The 16,325-nt window shown below is 33.8% G+C and overlaps 1 protein-coding gene across 1 annotated transcript in view; it reads right to left on the reverse strand.

Annotated features, from left to right (window-relative positions):
• The window catches only part of LOC102805116 (uncharacterized), a 52,907-nt gene extending 39,868 nt beyond the window's left edge, over positions 1-13,039 (reverse strand). The window contains exons 1-4 of the mRNA XM_085506291.1: positions 12,953-13,039; positions 8,867-8,907; positions 8,500-8,534; positions 3,944-3,988 (exon numbers count right to left, since the gene is read on the reverse strand). Of these exons, the coding sequence (XP_085362417.1) occupies positions 3,944-3,988; positions 8,500-8,534; positions 8,867-8,907; positions 12,953-13,039 (208 nt within the window). The remainder of the gene's footprint in view (positions 1-3,943; positions 3,989-8,499; positions 8,535-8,866; positions 8,908-12,952) is intronic.
• Between the last annotated feature and the right edge of the window lie 3,286 nt (positions 13,040-16,325).

Below are 16,325 nucleotides of genomic sequence, written 5' to 3' on the forward strand. Positions count from 1 at the left end.
CATGGTGTATGTATACCAAGTTTGAACATTGTTCACTGTATACCATGGTGTATGTGTACCAAGTTTGAACATTGTTCACTGTATACCATGGTGTATGTGTACCAGGTGGAACATTGTTCACTGTATACCATGGTATATGTGTACCAAGTTGGAACATTGTTCACTGTATACCATGGTATATGTGTACCAAGTTGGAACATTGTTCACTGTATATCATGGTGTATGTGCACCAAGGTTGAACATTGTTCACTGTATACCATGGTGTATGTATACCAAGTTTGAACATTGTTCACTGTATACCATGGTGTATGTGTACCAAGTTTGAACATTGTTCACTGTATACCATGGTGTATGTGTACCAAGTTTGAACATTGTTCACTGTATACCATGGTGTATGTGTACCAAGTTGGAACATTGTTCACTGTATACCATGGTGTATGTGTACCAAGTTGGAACATTGTTCACTGTATACCATGGTGTATGTGTACAAAGTGAAACATTGTTCACTGTATACCATGGTGTATGTGTACCAAGTTGGAGCATTGTTCACTGTATACCATGGTGTATGTGTACCAAGTTGGAGCATTGTTCACTGCATACCATTGTGTATGTGTACCAAGTTGGAGCATTGTTCACTGCATACCATTGTGTATGTGTACCAAGTTGGAACATTGTTCACTGTATACCATGGTATATGTGTACCAAGTTGGAACATTGTTCACTGTATACCATGGTGTATGTGTACCAAGTTGGAACATTGTTCACTGTATACCATGGTGTATGTGTACCAAGTTGGAACATTGTTCACTGTATACCATGGTGTATGTGTACCAAGTTGGAACATTGTTCACTGTATACCATGGTGTATGTGTACCAAGTTGGAACATTGTTCACTGTATACCGTGGTGTATGTGTACAAAGTGAAACATTGTTCACTGTATACCATGGTGTATGTGTACCAAGTTGGAGCATTGTTCACTGCATACCATTGTGTATGTGTACCAAGTTGGAGCATTGTTCACTGCATACCATTGTGTATGTGTACCAAGTTGGAACATTGTTCACAGTATACTATGGTGTATGTGTACAAGGTGAAACATTGTTCACTGTATACCATGGTGTATGTATACCAGGTTGAACATTGTTCACTGTATACCATGGTGTATGCATACCAAGTTGGAACATTGCTCACTGTATACCATGGTGTATGTGTACAAGGTTGAACATTGTTCACTGTATACCATGGTGTATGTATACCAAGTTTGAACATTGTTCACTGTATACCATGGTGTATGTGTACCAAGTTTGAACATTGTTCACTGTATACCATGGTGTATGTGTACCAAGTTTGAACATTGTTCACTGTATACCATGGTGTATGTGTACCAGGTGGAACATTGTTCACTGTATACCAGGGTGTATGTGTACCAAGTTTGAACATTGTTCACTGTATACCATGGTGTATGTGTACCAGGTGGAACATTGTTCACTGTATACCATGGTATATGTGTACCAAGTTGGAACATTGTTCACTGTATACCATGGTGTATGTGTACCAAGTTGGAACATTGTTCACTGTATACCATGGTGTATGTGTACCAAGTTGGAACATTGTTCACTGTATACCATGGTGTATGTGTACCAAGTTGGAACATTGTTCACTGTATACCATGGTGTATGTGTACCAAGTTGGAACATTGTTCACTGTATACCATGGTGTATGTGCACCAAGTTTGAACATTGTTCACTGTAAACCATGGTGTATGTGTACCAAGTTTGAACATTGTTCACTGTATACCATGGTGTATGTGTACCAAGTTTGAACATTGTTCACTGTATACCATGGTGTATGTGTACCAGGTGGAACATTGTTCACTGTATACCATGGTGTATGTGCACCAAGTTTGAACATTGTTCACTGTATACCATATGGTGCATGTATACAAGGTTGAACATTGTTCACTGTATACCATGGTGTATGTATACCAAGTTTGAACATTGTTCACTGTATACCATGGTGTATGTGTACCAAGTTTGAACATTGTTCACTGTATACCATGGTGTATGTGTACCAAGTTTGAACATTGTTCACTGTATACCATGGTGTATGTGTACCAGGTGGAACATTGTTCACTGTATACCATGGTGTATGTGTACCAAGTTTGAACATTGTTCACTGTATACCATGGTGTATGTGTACCAGGTGGAACATTGTTCACTGTATACCATGGTATATGTGTACCAAGTTGGAACATTGTTCACTGTATACCATGGTGTATGTGTACCAAGTTGGAACATTGTTCACTGTATACCATGGTGTATGTGTACCAAGTTGGAGCATTGTTCACTGCATACCATTGTGTATGTGTACCAAGTTGGAGCATTGTTCACTGCATACCATTGTGTATGTGTACCAAGTTGGAACATTGTTCACAGTATACTATGGTGTATGTGTACAAGGTGAAACATTGTTCACTGTATACCATGGTGTATGTATACCAGGTTGAACATTGTTCACTGTATACCATGGTGTATGCATACCAAGTTGGAACATTGCTCACTGTATACCATGGTGTATGTGTACAAGGTTGAACATTGTTCACTGTATACCATGGTGTATGTATACCAAGTTTGAACATTGTTCACTGTATACCATGGTGTATGTGTACCAAGTTTGAACATTGTTCACTGTATACCATGGTGTATGTGTACCAAGTTGGAACATTGATCACTGTATACCATGGTATATGTGTACCAAGTTGGAACATTGTTCACTGTATACCATGGTGTATGTGTACCAAGTTGGAACATTGTTCACTGTATACCATGGTGTATGTGTACCAAGTTGGAACATTGTTCACTGTATACCATGGTGTATGTGTACCAGGTGGAACATTGTTCACTGTATACCATGGTGTATGTGCACCAAGTTTGAACATTGTTCACTGTATACCATATGGTGCATGTATACAAGGTTGAACATTGTTCACTGTATACCATGGTGTATGTATACCAAGTTTGAACATTGTTCACTGTATACCATGGTGTATGTGTACCAAGTTTGAACATTGTTCACTGTATACCATGGTGTATGTGTACCAAGTTTGAACATTGTTCACTGTATACCATGGTGTATGTGTACCAGGTGGAACATTGTTCACTGTATACCATGGTGTATGTGTACCAAGTTTGAACATTGTTCACTGTATACCATGGTGTATGTGTACCAGGTGGAACATTGTTCACTGTATACCATGGTATATGTGTACCAAGTTGGAACATTGTTCACTGTATACCATGGTGTATGTGTACCAAGTTGGAACATTGTTCACTGTATACCATGGTGTATGTGTACCAAGTTGGAACATTGTTCACTGTATACCATGGTGTATGTGTACCAAGTTGGAACATTGTTCACTGTATACCATGGTGTATGTGTACCAAGTTGGAACATTGTTCACTGTATACCATGGTGTATGTGTACCAAGTTGGAACATTGTTCACTGTATACCATGGTGTATGTGCACCAAGTTTGAACATTGTTCACTGTATACCATGGTGTATGTGTACCAAGTTTGAACATTGTTCACTGTATACCATGGTGTATGTGTACCAAGTTGGAACATTGTTCACTGTATACCATGGTGTATGTATACCATGTAAAACTCAGATCTGAGTCCAGAAATCTAATTGTCACAGTATGTGCAACATGATGTATATAAACATGTCAAATGGCTAATGTCAGGGATACGACTCTGGAACAGCATTTGTTAAAACATTGTCTGGCAGTTGGTCAGATATATCACATTCTGCATTTCTTAAGGCATTCCAATCAATCAATGTTATAATCAGAGCAGCATTCCTACACATAAATTAGGTATTCAATATTCGATAGAACATAATATTATTTTAGTATTATGCAAAGTAGTATAAATGTACTTACTCTGACCTGTTTTAATTCCTGTAGGAAACATTTTTGGATAGCGTGCTGAATAAAAAAAATAATATATTTGTTTTAGAACTCATAATATATCCAGACAATCATCTTGCATTTGATATGTTTATACAAGTTTGCTGATATTCATGTATATAAATTATGTAACATAAATTATGAGACACAACCATCCAAGGTGCCTTCCTGAAATGTGAATCATCAATCAAAGCCACAAGGTTTTTAAACAGAGCAAATTGTAAAGTCAACACTGATAAGTAAAAAATAAAATTGCCATTTTTGTCAACCAATATGTCTGCCATTTTGAAATTGATCGAAAATAAATTGGCTTTTGTATACCATTCATAAACCTCAGAAAATACTGTAAAATACTTTATTTTGGCTAGCAACTAATTTTCACTATTTTCACTGAAGGAATGATTCAGTGAAAATAAATTCCAGCAAATATACCCTTGTTTTATATATTTTGAATTCAACTTGTCAATAATCAGTGAAAATAAATTCCATACAAAACACCCAAAAAGTCTTTTCAGCAAAAATTAATTCAAGGTAAAATTTAGTATTTTACAGTAGACAAATAAACAAATTAAACAGATTTCAATTACAGTGCACATTCAAAGAATGTATTATTTGTATGCAAATGATTAGAATGAGATAAGATGCTCAGAAAGCTAATACAAACAATTCTAATGTTAGTTTTTGTTTGCTAAACAACTAGAAATGTATATAATATACAGAACATAGCAAAACTATTACAGCCTTGACCAATGAAAATCTAGATTAAATAACAAATGGCTGAATATAACTAACGATGTTTGTATGACAAATATGAGAAGAAAACATGTGAAAAATGCATCAGTATGTCTAATCCAAATTTTGCACAGAAAATGCTGGCTGAAATTTAACAATTTTGACTAAAAATAAATATATATAAAAACAATTAAGTCATGATAGTTACATAAAAATATAATATTCATGTTCCTCAAATAATACTAAATGTACTGTATTAATTTCAATGTCCCTTAAAGAACAAAAGTTCCTAATAAATCATAGTACAGTTAACAAGTTTCTCAATAATATTACATATACTGTATTAATCTTAATGAACCTTATAAAACAAGCCATGCATGGCACAGTGCCCGTTAGTTATCAAATTTAAGATATATAGTTTTGTTTATAGTAATATAGCTGGAATATAACCATGTCAGGAATATGATTTTTTAACTTTAAAATGATTGACATTTGTATCTGATTGTCAAACAAGTACTTGTCCATATTGAGAGATATTGTTCTGGACAGCATTCAAAATCAGCCATTTTGAATACATGTATATATATATATAACATGATGTATAACAAATAATAATAAAATTTGAATATAATCAGTCAAAGCATTTAAGAGATATGGCTCTAGAAGCCCAATCATTAAAACAAAATGGCCACCAGTCAGCCATTTTGAATCCAATCTGAAAAATAAAATGACGTGTATCAGGAACCTGTAGTGTCTAATGTATGTTATAAGCTTGAACAAAATTCATCCATAAATGCAAGAAATGCTTGATATTTGAGGATTTTTTTAGCACAAAAATAGCCACCATTCGGCCATTTTTAATAGGATCATCTAACCAATATATCTGTTTATCTATGACATGATGTATAATGAATATTTAAAATTTAAACATTATCAGTCAAAACAAGTCTGAGATATGGGTGTAGAACCACATTCATTAAAACAAAATGGCCGCCTGTTGGCCATTTTGAATCTAATCTGAAAAACAAAATTATTTGCATCAAGGTCCCAGAATGTCAGATGTATATACCAAGTTTGAACAAAATCCATCTGTAAACAGCCGAAAAATGCTTGATTTTTATGTTTTTTTAGCACAAAAATAGCCGCCATTCAGCCATCTTGAATAGGATCATCAAACCAATATATCTGTCTATCTATGACATGATGTATAATGAATATTTAAAATTTGAACATAATCAGTGAAGCAAGTCAGACATATGGCACTAGAACCACATTCATTAATTAAAACAAAATGGCTGCCAGTCGGCCATTTTGAATCAGATCGTGAAACAAATTGACATGCATATGTATAATATGATGTATGTGTGAAGTTTGATTGTGATTGGTCCAGGCATTTCTAAGATACAGGTACGTACGCACACACGCACGGGCGCACACACGGAGGTCAAAACATAAGTCCCCGTTTTCTGACTGCGTCCAAACAAGGACTAATAATATTGTAGCAGGAATTGTATAAAAGTTCTCAAATAACAGTGTAGTAATTTGAGAAAATTAAAATACTACTCAGATTTGGAAAAGACAGAAAACACTTGCCCTTGCTAGTTATGACAAACAAGAATTTGATTGACATTTCAGAGAGATTGTTAAGATTCCTAAATTAGTAGATGATCAGATAAAATTGTTTGAGTTATTGTAACCGCAAGAAGACAAATTTAAGTGAAATTTAATGAATGTCTTGAAAAATGTTTATAGAACACAGATAAAAAACAAACTTGGTCAAGATCTCAAACTGGTTAAAATAAAAAATCCAAGATTGAAAAAAATTTGACATAAACTGTTTGTAGTTAACAATGACAATATTAAAAACAATGGGACAGACATTTCCCTTAATATACATTGACCTTCATCTATGAAAGGGGCATAGAATTTGAAATATGTCCATTACAGGAGTTTGTGTTAGCAGCAACAAACATCAACTTAAACACCAAGACAAAAAGTATTTTCAAATTTCAAATCTGTTTACATAATTGCCAATGATTATCGTTAAAATTCTTATATAAACTGCGAATTATATTACAATGTATAAATTTAAAAATTGGGATTAAAATCTCAAGTTGGGGGTGCGGTTTATATTACGTATATATTGCAATCACTAAATGGGCGTGGTCATTTTTGCCCACAACACATGCACAAAACTAAAATAATACACGATACAATCTCTTGAATATGGGCGTCACTCTAATCTAGGCGTCATGGAAGAGTGAAGGCCTTACTAAAATAGGCATCATGAAATGTTGAAAAGTTACAGTCATTCAAAAAAAATGTTGTATGTAATATGCATTTATTTAACAGAAAGTATATTCTAACAAAAGTTTAAAATAAAAACAAATGCGAATGCATTGCTTAGTAGCAAATCATCACGGGACTGTAGCACAATCCAGCCATGCTGCGGCTCACAACTTACTTGTTAAGTGTTGAAGTTGTTGATTATTACTCAGTAGTGATTATAATAACGCACGAAAAATTAATTTGTTGAATTGTTATGAAATGCAAGTAAAATTCAACTTAGTTTCACCATAAGCAGATGATTTTGGTCACATGTAAATGCTCGATGCGATACGATATCCGCCATGTTTTTTGAATGCACACGAGACTTTATTGACCGGATAGGTCAAGTCGCTGTTTAACCAATCAAAATGCTGGATGGTGCCAATGTGGTCTAATTACCATAGCTCATTTAAATATGTTAATGACAGTTCAGCGACTTCATGGTGAACTCAACACGGAAGAGATTTACTGATAATGTAGTGTAAACTTTTGACTTTGATTTCCATGGGAAAACAACATGATTTTTTTTTTAAATCAAGAAATTAGTTGTTTTCGAAAGATAATCTGAGCATTGAAGAAGAATTTAACACTTTTGATACAGTGATAACAGCTCATTGTCGAAAACTTTCGAAACACGGAAGGAGTATTGACGAAGGTGGCTGCCAGAACAAAAATAGTTGCACTGCGTGTCTCACATCTAATCACCTCTGAACAATAAATAAGTGTGAATATTTAAAGACATGTTGTCGAAACGAATGAATAGGAGTAGAAACAATGCCATTTTGAACCAGCTGGTTGAAACAATGAAGTCAGTCATGGTCTTGTTGAAATAGGGGTGCGATTAGTAATAGGTACTTTTCATGTTTTTCAATTTTTGTTAAGAATTCTTTAACCCTGAAGCCGAAATCAGGGGTGTGGTTACTGTTACGTATGCGGTTTATATTAGGATTTTAACGGTATCATTTGATATGCTTAATTAACCTTTTCACCACTAGTTCCTTCCTTTTATAATAAATTCACAAAATAGTCCTGTTTATAGTCTGCAATTTCATTCTAAAGATTGGGACAAAAAAGCCAAACTTTTTGAGTAAAATCTGAATGTAGACTCAAATTTTGTCAATTGGCTTACAGAATTATTGAAGAATATAAGAAAAAAGTGAAAAGAATTTGGGAAAGGAAGTCTGGTGGTGAAAAGTTTAACAAAATATACGGTAAATATTCTATTATTTTAGTAATTTCACATGTCTTGTTCTATTGTTCTATTTTTCTGTGATTTCTCACGCTATTCATATTTATCATTGAGAAAGAATACTTTATCTAAAACATCTGGTTGAAGTGAACAATTACCAAAGACTGCAATTAACCACTACTATTTTCTGTATATTATATATATCAGTCTTATCAATATGATTACATGGTTACTCATTAGAAATTATGTATATACTGTGCAAATATTAACATGTACTCACGTTTTTCTTCTCTGTCTCTGTCTCTGTCTTCCATACTACAAAATGCAAAACAGAAATAATAATTAATAGTTGATAATAGTTAATTGATTGACTGACTGATAAGAATAAAATCATTTAACATTTATTATGCATTTTAGGGTTACTTTTTTGGTAAAATTAAAAAAAAAAGGTATCTTCTTTTCAATTTATGTAAATGCATTAATATTAATTGCTTTCAACACATCAGATGTTGAAAACCACCATGGGTAGTTGAAATAAATGCAAAAAAAAAGAGTGTTAGCAGGTGATGCATTAATTCAAGAAGTTTTGATGGCAGTTCAGCAAAACAGTATTCAGAAACAATCAAAATGATCATGTATGAAATTACCTTATAACTTCTGTCAATATATTTTTATATACTAATCCAATCTGAAAAACAAAATGACATGATTCAAGATCCCATAATGTTGAAGGGCAGAGTTACCTCAAGATGATGGTATGGGGACATTACTGTGTCACTCTTGAGTGTACAGCCAACCAAAGGAGTCAAAGCCAGAATCTTCCACATGGTGATCCAAATAATGTAGCTACACTTTCAGACATTTTGTACTTGATTCAAAGTTGATAATTTAAAACCATTTAGTTTTCACTGCTAGAAGTTCACCATTTCAAAATTTGATGACATTCTTGAAGACAAAATATCATGCCTGTTTAGCACATTGGACGGACTGTCACAGCCAACACAAAGGTATAGATAACATATAGGAGACTTGTGCAGATTTTTAAATTCATGTTATAATCTTCTGCTTCCAATCAATAAAAAACACAGTATACAAGTACTTGTTATGATATACTGCAAATAATATAGTATTGATATTAATACCATAAGGGATTCCCCATTTGAAAACAGGGGTGGGCTAAAGGATTTTGTGATGGAAAGGGTTAAGGGTAAAGAGTCATTTAAACAAAATTACTCATTTTTAGGTTTAGATGACTACAAGCAGAATGAAAATTTAAATACAAAATTATTGTCAGTAATCACAATATTTGTAACATTGTAGTACCCCCCTTCCTCTGTCGCAGGCAAGGCACGTCAAGTAACGAATAATAATAATAACTTTATTGAAATTGTATCCACAACGGGGTATTGATAAATACAATAAAGGTAATATATATAAAAATAATGACAAAACAAAATTACAAATATAACTAAAACTACTAAAATACATAATAGTTAGAAAAAAGAAGATAATTTATAAAAAAAAAACATGTATAGTAGAAAAGAAAATAGTTGTGTTTTTTTGTTACGAGGCAGCTGGTAATCCTTTTTTAAACTGTCTTCCCTCATAATAAAGCACTGGTAAATAAATTTACTTAACTCTTTTAATATTTGTTTATCTTTTAGTTTTAGTATGTTTATAAAACTGTCATAGTCAGAGTAATTGTCCTGGAGTATGTTGTGTTCGTTGAAGAGGTCATCTCTCTTTTTTGTAGTGATTGCATTGTATTAGGAAGTGTCTTTCATCTTCGATCTGACCATTCTTGCATATTAAGCATTTTCTTTAGTTCAGATCAATATTTTTATGTCTTCCTATTTCTATTTGCAGTGTATTTGCACTGATTCTTAGCTTGGTCATCGCCGACCTGTGTTTTGGTTTAATAGTTTCCAAATAATTTTCAAAGGTGAAATCTTCTTTTATTTCTCTTTAGGTTCGTAGTTTATTTTTGTGGTTTCCGCCTTAGTTATCATGTAGTGATTCCTTGACATTTTTTTGATATAGCAGTTGCAAAAAAAAATCTTTAAATCTAAAGATTAGATTGTCATGGTTATCGCTGCTTTTATTCCATACGTCACTCATGTTTAATAATTTGAGTAGACATTTAATACTTGATACCCAGTTGTAGGTGCCAGTTTTTACGCATAGCCGGTAACATTCATTGACCAGTGTATTTTCCGGCTTATTAGCATTTTTCAGCCAGTATTTAAACATTTGTGTCAGGCTTGCTAAGAACAGTGGGTAGCGACCCAGTTCCATTAGACTACCAACATTTGTGGCTTTACAGCCAACTTTCAGAAGAAATTTACAGAATTTCAGGTGGAGTTTTTCTGCTGGTGTTGTGCAGTTTGATAGGTTTAACAATTGTTTGATGTTATCACATGACCAAACTTCAGAGCAGTAAAGCAAAATTGGTTTGACCACTGCATCAAACATCTTTAGATATATTTTTACTGGGATATTTGTTTCAGAATATAATTGCTGTTTTAGACTGAATAGAGCTTTCATTGCTCTGTTTTTTAAGTCAATTTTGGCTTTATGAAGTTTTCCTGTGGAATTAATTTTAGTACCCAGATATGTATAAGAAGAAACTTTTTCAAGTTCTTTTTTATTTACATAAAATTTAAACTTGTTTAGACTTTTCCCAGATTTATTGAAAATGATAGTTTTTGATTTTGAGATGTTTATCTCTATTGCCATTTTTTGCAATAAATCTCACGCGAGTTTAATGCATTTTGTAATCCAGTGTGTGACTTTGACAGCAGTAGAAGAACATCTGCGTATAAAAGACATGACAACTGACTGTCTAGTAGAGTTGGTGGGTCATTTTGTGATAGATCAATGTGTCTTTTGTGTCGTTTATGTATATATTGAATAGCAAAGGACTTAATCCATCACCTTGTCTAATACCTTTCTGGATTGGAAATTGCTTAGTTAGGCCTTCTTTTACTTTTACACATCCTGTGGAATTTGAATACATTGATCTAATGATTTTGTAGAATTTTCCAGTAATGCCATTTTGGACAAGTTTGAACATGAGACCCTCATGCCATATGGAGTCGAAAGCTTTCTTTACGTCAATGAAACAAGCAAAAACATATTTTCCTTTGCATAAATATTTTGTAAGTAACTGGTTAAGAACTAAAATATGGTCACTTGTACTAAATTTAGGTAGGAAACCAATCTGTTCTTTAATTATAATGTTTTCCTTGTCAATGCAATCAAGGAGTCTCTGTTTTAGAACAAGTGTAAATACTTTACTCGTGGTACTACAGGGTTATGCCTCTGTAATTGTTAGGGTCTGTTTTATCCCCTTTTTTATGGATTGGGGTTATTATTCCCATATTCCAACAGCTAGGAAAATGGCCACTTTCCAATATTAAGTTAAACAGTGTTTGGATTTCATTTATCAGTATGTTTCTACTTGCTTTTATCATTTCATTGGTGATTTTATCTATTCCTGGTGATTTTCCATTTTTTAGGTTGCTTATTGCCTTTTGTATTTCTAACTGTGATATTGGTTGGTCGAGATTAGTTGATTTGAGAATATTAGTTTTTAATATTTGGATCTATTTCATTTGTAACCATGTTTTCATTCAGATTTTTAAAGTGCTGGAACATTTTTGCCCTTTCAACATAGTCACACTTGTTGTCGGCTTGGTTATTTTTTAGTTCTTTCATGAGACTCCAATATTTATTTGGGTTCACGTTATTCAGATTCTCAAGTTTACTTAATATATTACTATTAAATTCTCTTCGTTTCTTTTTTACCAGGTTTTTAGACTTTTTTCAGGCATTTTTTTTATAGCATTCGAGTCTCAGTTGTTTATTGTATGGCTCCTAGCTTAGCTTGTTTGATAGTTTGTATACATCATTTTTCATGGTGAAAAGATCCTTTGTGTACCATTTAGAATTTTTATTTTTTTGTTTCTTTTTTGTATTAGTTTTACTTTTATATTTTTTCTTTAAACTTTTACCAGCTGCCTCTAAATATATATTTGTCAACATAGCACCCGCAGTATCAATTGACTGCTTTGAAAGATTAAATATTTCTTTGTTAAATTTATTTCTAAGTGATAAAGAATCTTTACTTTGTAAAGCATTATAACAGTTATAGTGTGAGTCCCCATCCCATAAATAAAAAATATTTCATTGCTGACTGTTGTCAGTAAAAATTTTGTCATTAGAATGTGATACTATATGTTCTTAGATATTGCATTAGTATCCAGTCTAAAAGAGATCTGACAATGATCAGATAGGGTCAGATTTAAAGGATGGATACAAAACTGGCTTATTTTGTTGTAAATAGCATGACTAACAATAGTGTAGTCCACTGTGCTGCTGCCTCTACTCTGATGGCATGTATACGAATATAACCAGGGACACGCCAGTGAACTATGGGTTGTGAAAGTTTTTACGACGCCATTTTGAAAGCCATGCACTTGGTACAAAATAGGATATATATACTCAATGTATTATTTATTATGTATTTGGTCATTTTGAATTTGATGGCGAACGTGTCCAACAAGTACAGAGATAAAATTAGCTGCATTTGATCTCGCAGCGGCGAACTTGGAACTGTGTTCATTATAACCATATATAGGCAAAGCGGGGCTGCAAAAACTCCCCTCGTTCTGGCATACAGACAGTGTACATCTAAAGGGGTAATCATGTCTTGCCTAAATTTCAATATTTACCTTCAAAAGCATAGTGCTCAGATCAGTGCCATTGTATCTGTGATATAAAGTCATGTTGTCATCGCTCGGTACAGAGGGACATTTCATAGCTTTGTAATCCGTAATCACAGACTGTCGATAGAGGGCGCTATATATACTGGTAATTTGGTTACTAGTTCTAACGTTAGTCCCTTACATGGTAGTACTTTGAACATAATAAACAATAGATGGATGGGTGGCATTAATTTCAACGATCTAAAAGTGTTTCTTCTTTGTCCGTGAATTTTGCGAGATTGCATCAACTGGGTCAAGTCAGATCTATTTATTCGTACATAATACGCCACCAACGGTAGTAATAATAATAATAACTTTATTACACAACTAAATCATCAGAGGATTTAGTAAGGTAAAGAGAATAACGAGACAAAATAAAAAATGTAATAAGAATATGCGCACGTAACATTACAAATAATACGTGTCCACGGCATATTTTCTACAAAACTCACTAAACATGCATCTCCTGTGGTTGCTGGGAATAAACCTTTGATACAAGTGAATGTTAGACTCTCTTCACCTCGTCCTGAAAGCCTTCCCCTCCTCCGCGACCACATCACGGACAGTATTTGTATAAAGAAAAAATGCTAATCAACATGTACGCGTTCATGATGATGCAAGCAATATAACAAGTCGAGGTAACAAGCAATCACAATGTAAAATGAAAACATCTATCAAAATGTGGACAGGAAGTTTATTTAATGATTAATCCCAGTTATGTGTTACTGCAACTGGATCATCAGTGAGCGGCCTTTCAAATCTACATGACATATCAGAGAGACTGCGACGATACGAACAACATAAAATGCTCTTTTAGTAAAAGTATTATTTAACAAAAGTGTACCTTATTATTTCCAAATTGAGAGAATTCACCAGATCAGGAGTTAAATGCAAGTCTCAAACATGGAATAGTCATTTGATACGTCAATTTTTTTTAAAAAACCCATGGATATGCAATTTTAAAGGCCACATACAGAGGGTAAAACTCAAGCTATGTAATGCCTGGTGGCACAGGAAATGTACTGTGAATGACATAAAATAAACCTGTACTCACCGTTCTAGTTCTAGTAGGTAATGACTTCCAACGTTTTTATTTTGAAATAGAATATATTTGCATGTATTTAAATAAATGGCACTCATTGGTTGATTTTTCAGTCACGAATATAAATCGTGTTTACGTTTATTTCTGTGAACCAACAATTGGGGCTAATCTGCACTGGCTCGGAAGGTTGTAAATGATTAGCTAGTTTGAATTTGCATAACAATACTGACAATGAACGTGCATTCAACACCACACGTTTTTTTGTTTTTTTAGCCAATCAGAATTCATCTTCCGAGCCAGTGCAGATCAGCCGCATTTCCTGCATATCCGTCATAGCTTCAGTGTTCTTCGGTTATTACGAGCATTGATTATATTGATGCTCTTTTATTTTTTAGGTCTTTCAACCCATAAAGTAATATCAAGCGCGGTTACTAACCGTGTATCAAGTCTTTTCTGGAATTCGCGCTCGCGTTAATAAAGATTTAAATTATGGCGCCTTTCTAGAAACATTCCATTTCTTTATTCTTTGTTCATTACTCAGAAATTGCAGATCACAAATCATCTTTGCACTGTTTCCATGGTTTCAATGCCTTTTCTTAGTATTTTTCCGCAGTTGAATTATATAATATAGACTGATTAGGCTTAACAATTGGTAATAAAGCAGAGGCATAGGCCAAATCATTGCACTATATACAGATGTTAAAACTACACCCAAAAAGCATGAAGACAAAGACAAAAGACAAATTATGAAATAATGTTAATATAACCAGTTTCCACAGTATATTTTTAAAACAAATTAAATAAAACTGATTCGTATTGTTCATAATATTGTTCCTAGTGTATTAACTGTGCACATTCCCAGTGTAGAGTAGATGACACACCACACTTAAACTGATTACCAATTTAGCCACAAAGAAGTGCGCATGCGCATAGTTTATGTAATAGGAAATGGTGGTGAGCTTATACTTATCTACTATTTCAACATGTTGTTATACACAAACTATTATTTTTTTTTGTATTAATATTTTTTTTTATTTCGCAATAAAGAAAAAAATACACAAACTAATATAGATATCTAGAATTTATTTAATTTACATTTATGGAGAAAATCGAACGGTGTAGTTTGTATTCTTTCTGAATTTTTACTTGTTGTTTATTATACCTTGATTCACAAAAATGAAATGTTGTAGTAGTTATAATGAGCTTATATATCTTGCAGGCATACTCACCGACAGATTCGCCAAGCAAGTGCGAGTGGTGGATCAGAACCCGATCGGCAGATGATTCCGTTGGGTCTCCAGTTGCTTCCGGTGGATTCAAAGCCGAATCCGGTGGATCACAAGATGATCTGCCGGATTTATTAATAGATCAGCCGGGATCACTAGACGATCCACCGGAATCACCAGCCGATCCACCGGGATCACCAGGCGATCCACCGGACAAGGATACAGATGATGGGGCAGCAGGTAATATACTTTTTACATCATATTTTCTAGTATTAAACAATTATTCCGAAAAGTTGCTCTTTTATTTAATTCTAGATTTTAACCCATTGCCATTATTTGCTTATCTTTCCATCTGAGAAGTATATTGATTTTTTAACAAATTATTTCAGAGTAAATTTTGTTCTCTATAAAGACAATTATGGTTGAATAATCGTCATTTGGACTTTTCATTTGCTTAGAAATTGTATATTTACACATTTGCTATTATAATAATGGGTTGTATCTTTTTTATTACAATTGTATCAAAGCAGCAAGCAGCATTACATGGGTACAAGCTAAGGGTTATGTTGCTCTTGTAGGTGCAGTTGAATTGTGTTTTTTAATTCAAAATAACTACTGCATGTGTGAGCACATCATGCGAGCTTCCCAAATATTAATGCTTTTTGATCTTTAGATGCAAAATTTTAGAATTCAACGTGATCAAATATGCTAAAATAAAGTATAAAATTATGAGTGAGTACCATTTCACATCTTTCATTAAAATCAGCCCGACTGCACGAGGGCAGGTTAATATAATATCAAGTGTAGCGTTATTGTATGTTTTACCCAGGAACCAAGTATATTACAACCGGTCTCTGGTAGCAAAGTGGTTGTCGCATAAGACTCAGGATCGGTAGACCCGGGTTCAAATCCTTCCTTAGGCTGAACATCAACCCCTACCCTGGATGAGTGTGCCACAGACTCAATGGGCAGGCCAATTCCACAGGCCGAGATTCATTCACTAACGAATGCGTCTTGCTTGTATTCCACCGGGCCTGGTTGGCGCCAGGATAGCGCATTAAAATTGCCATTT

The sequence above is a fragment of the Saccoglossus kowalevskii genome, chromosome 12, assembly GCF_978046115.1.
Source record: "Saccoglossus kowalevskii chromosome 12, keSacKowa6.1, whole genome shotgun sequence".
Lineage (NCBI taxonomy): Eukaryota > Metazoa > Hemichordata > Enteropneusta > Harrimaniidae > Saccoglossus > Saccoglossus kowalevskii.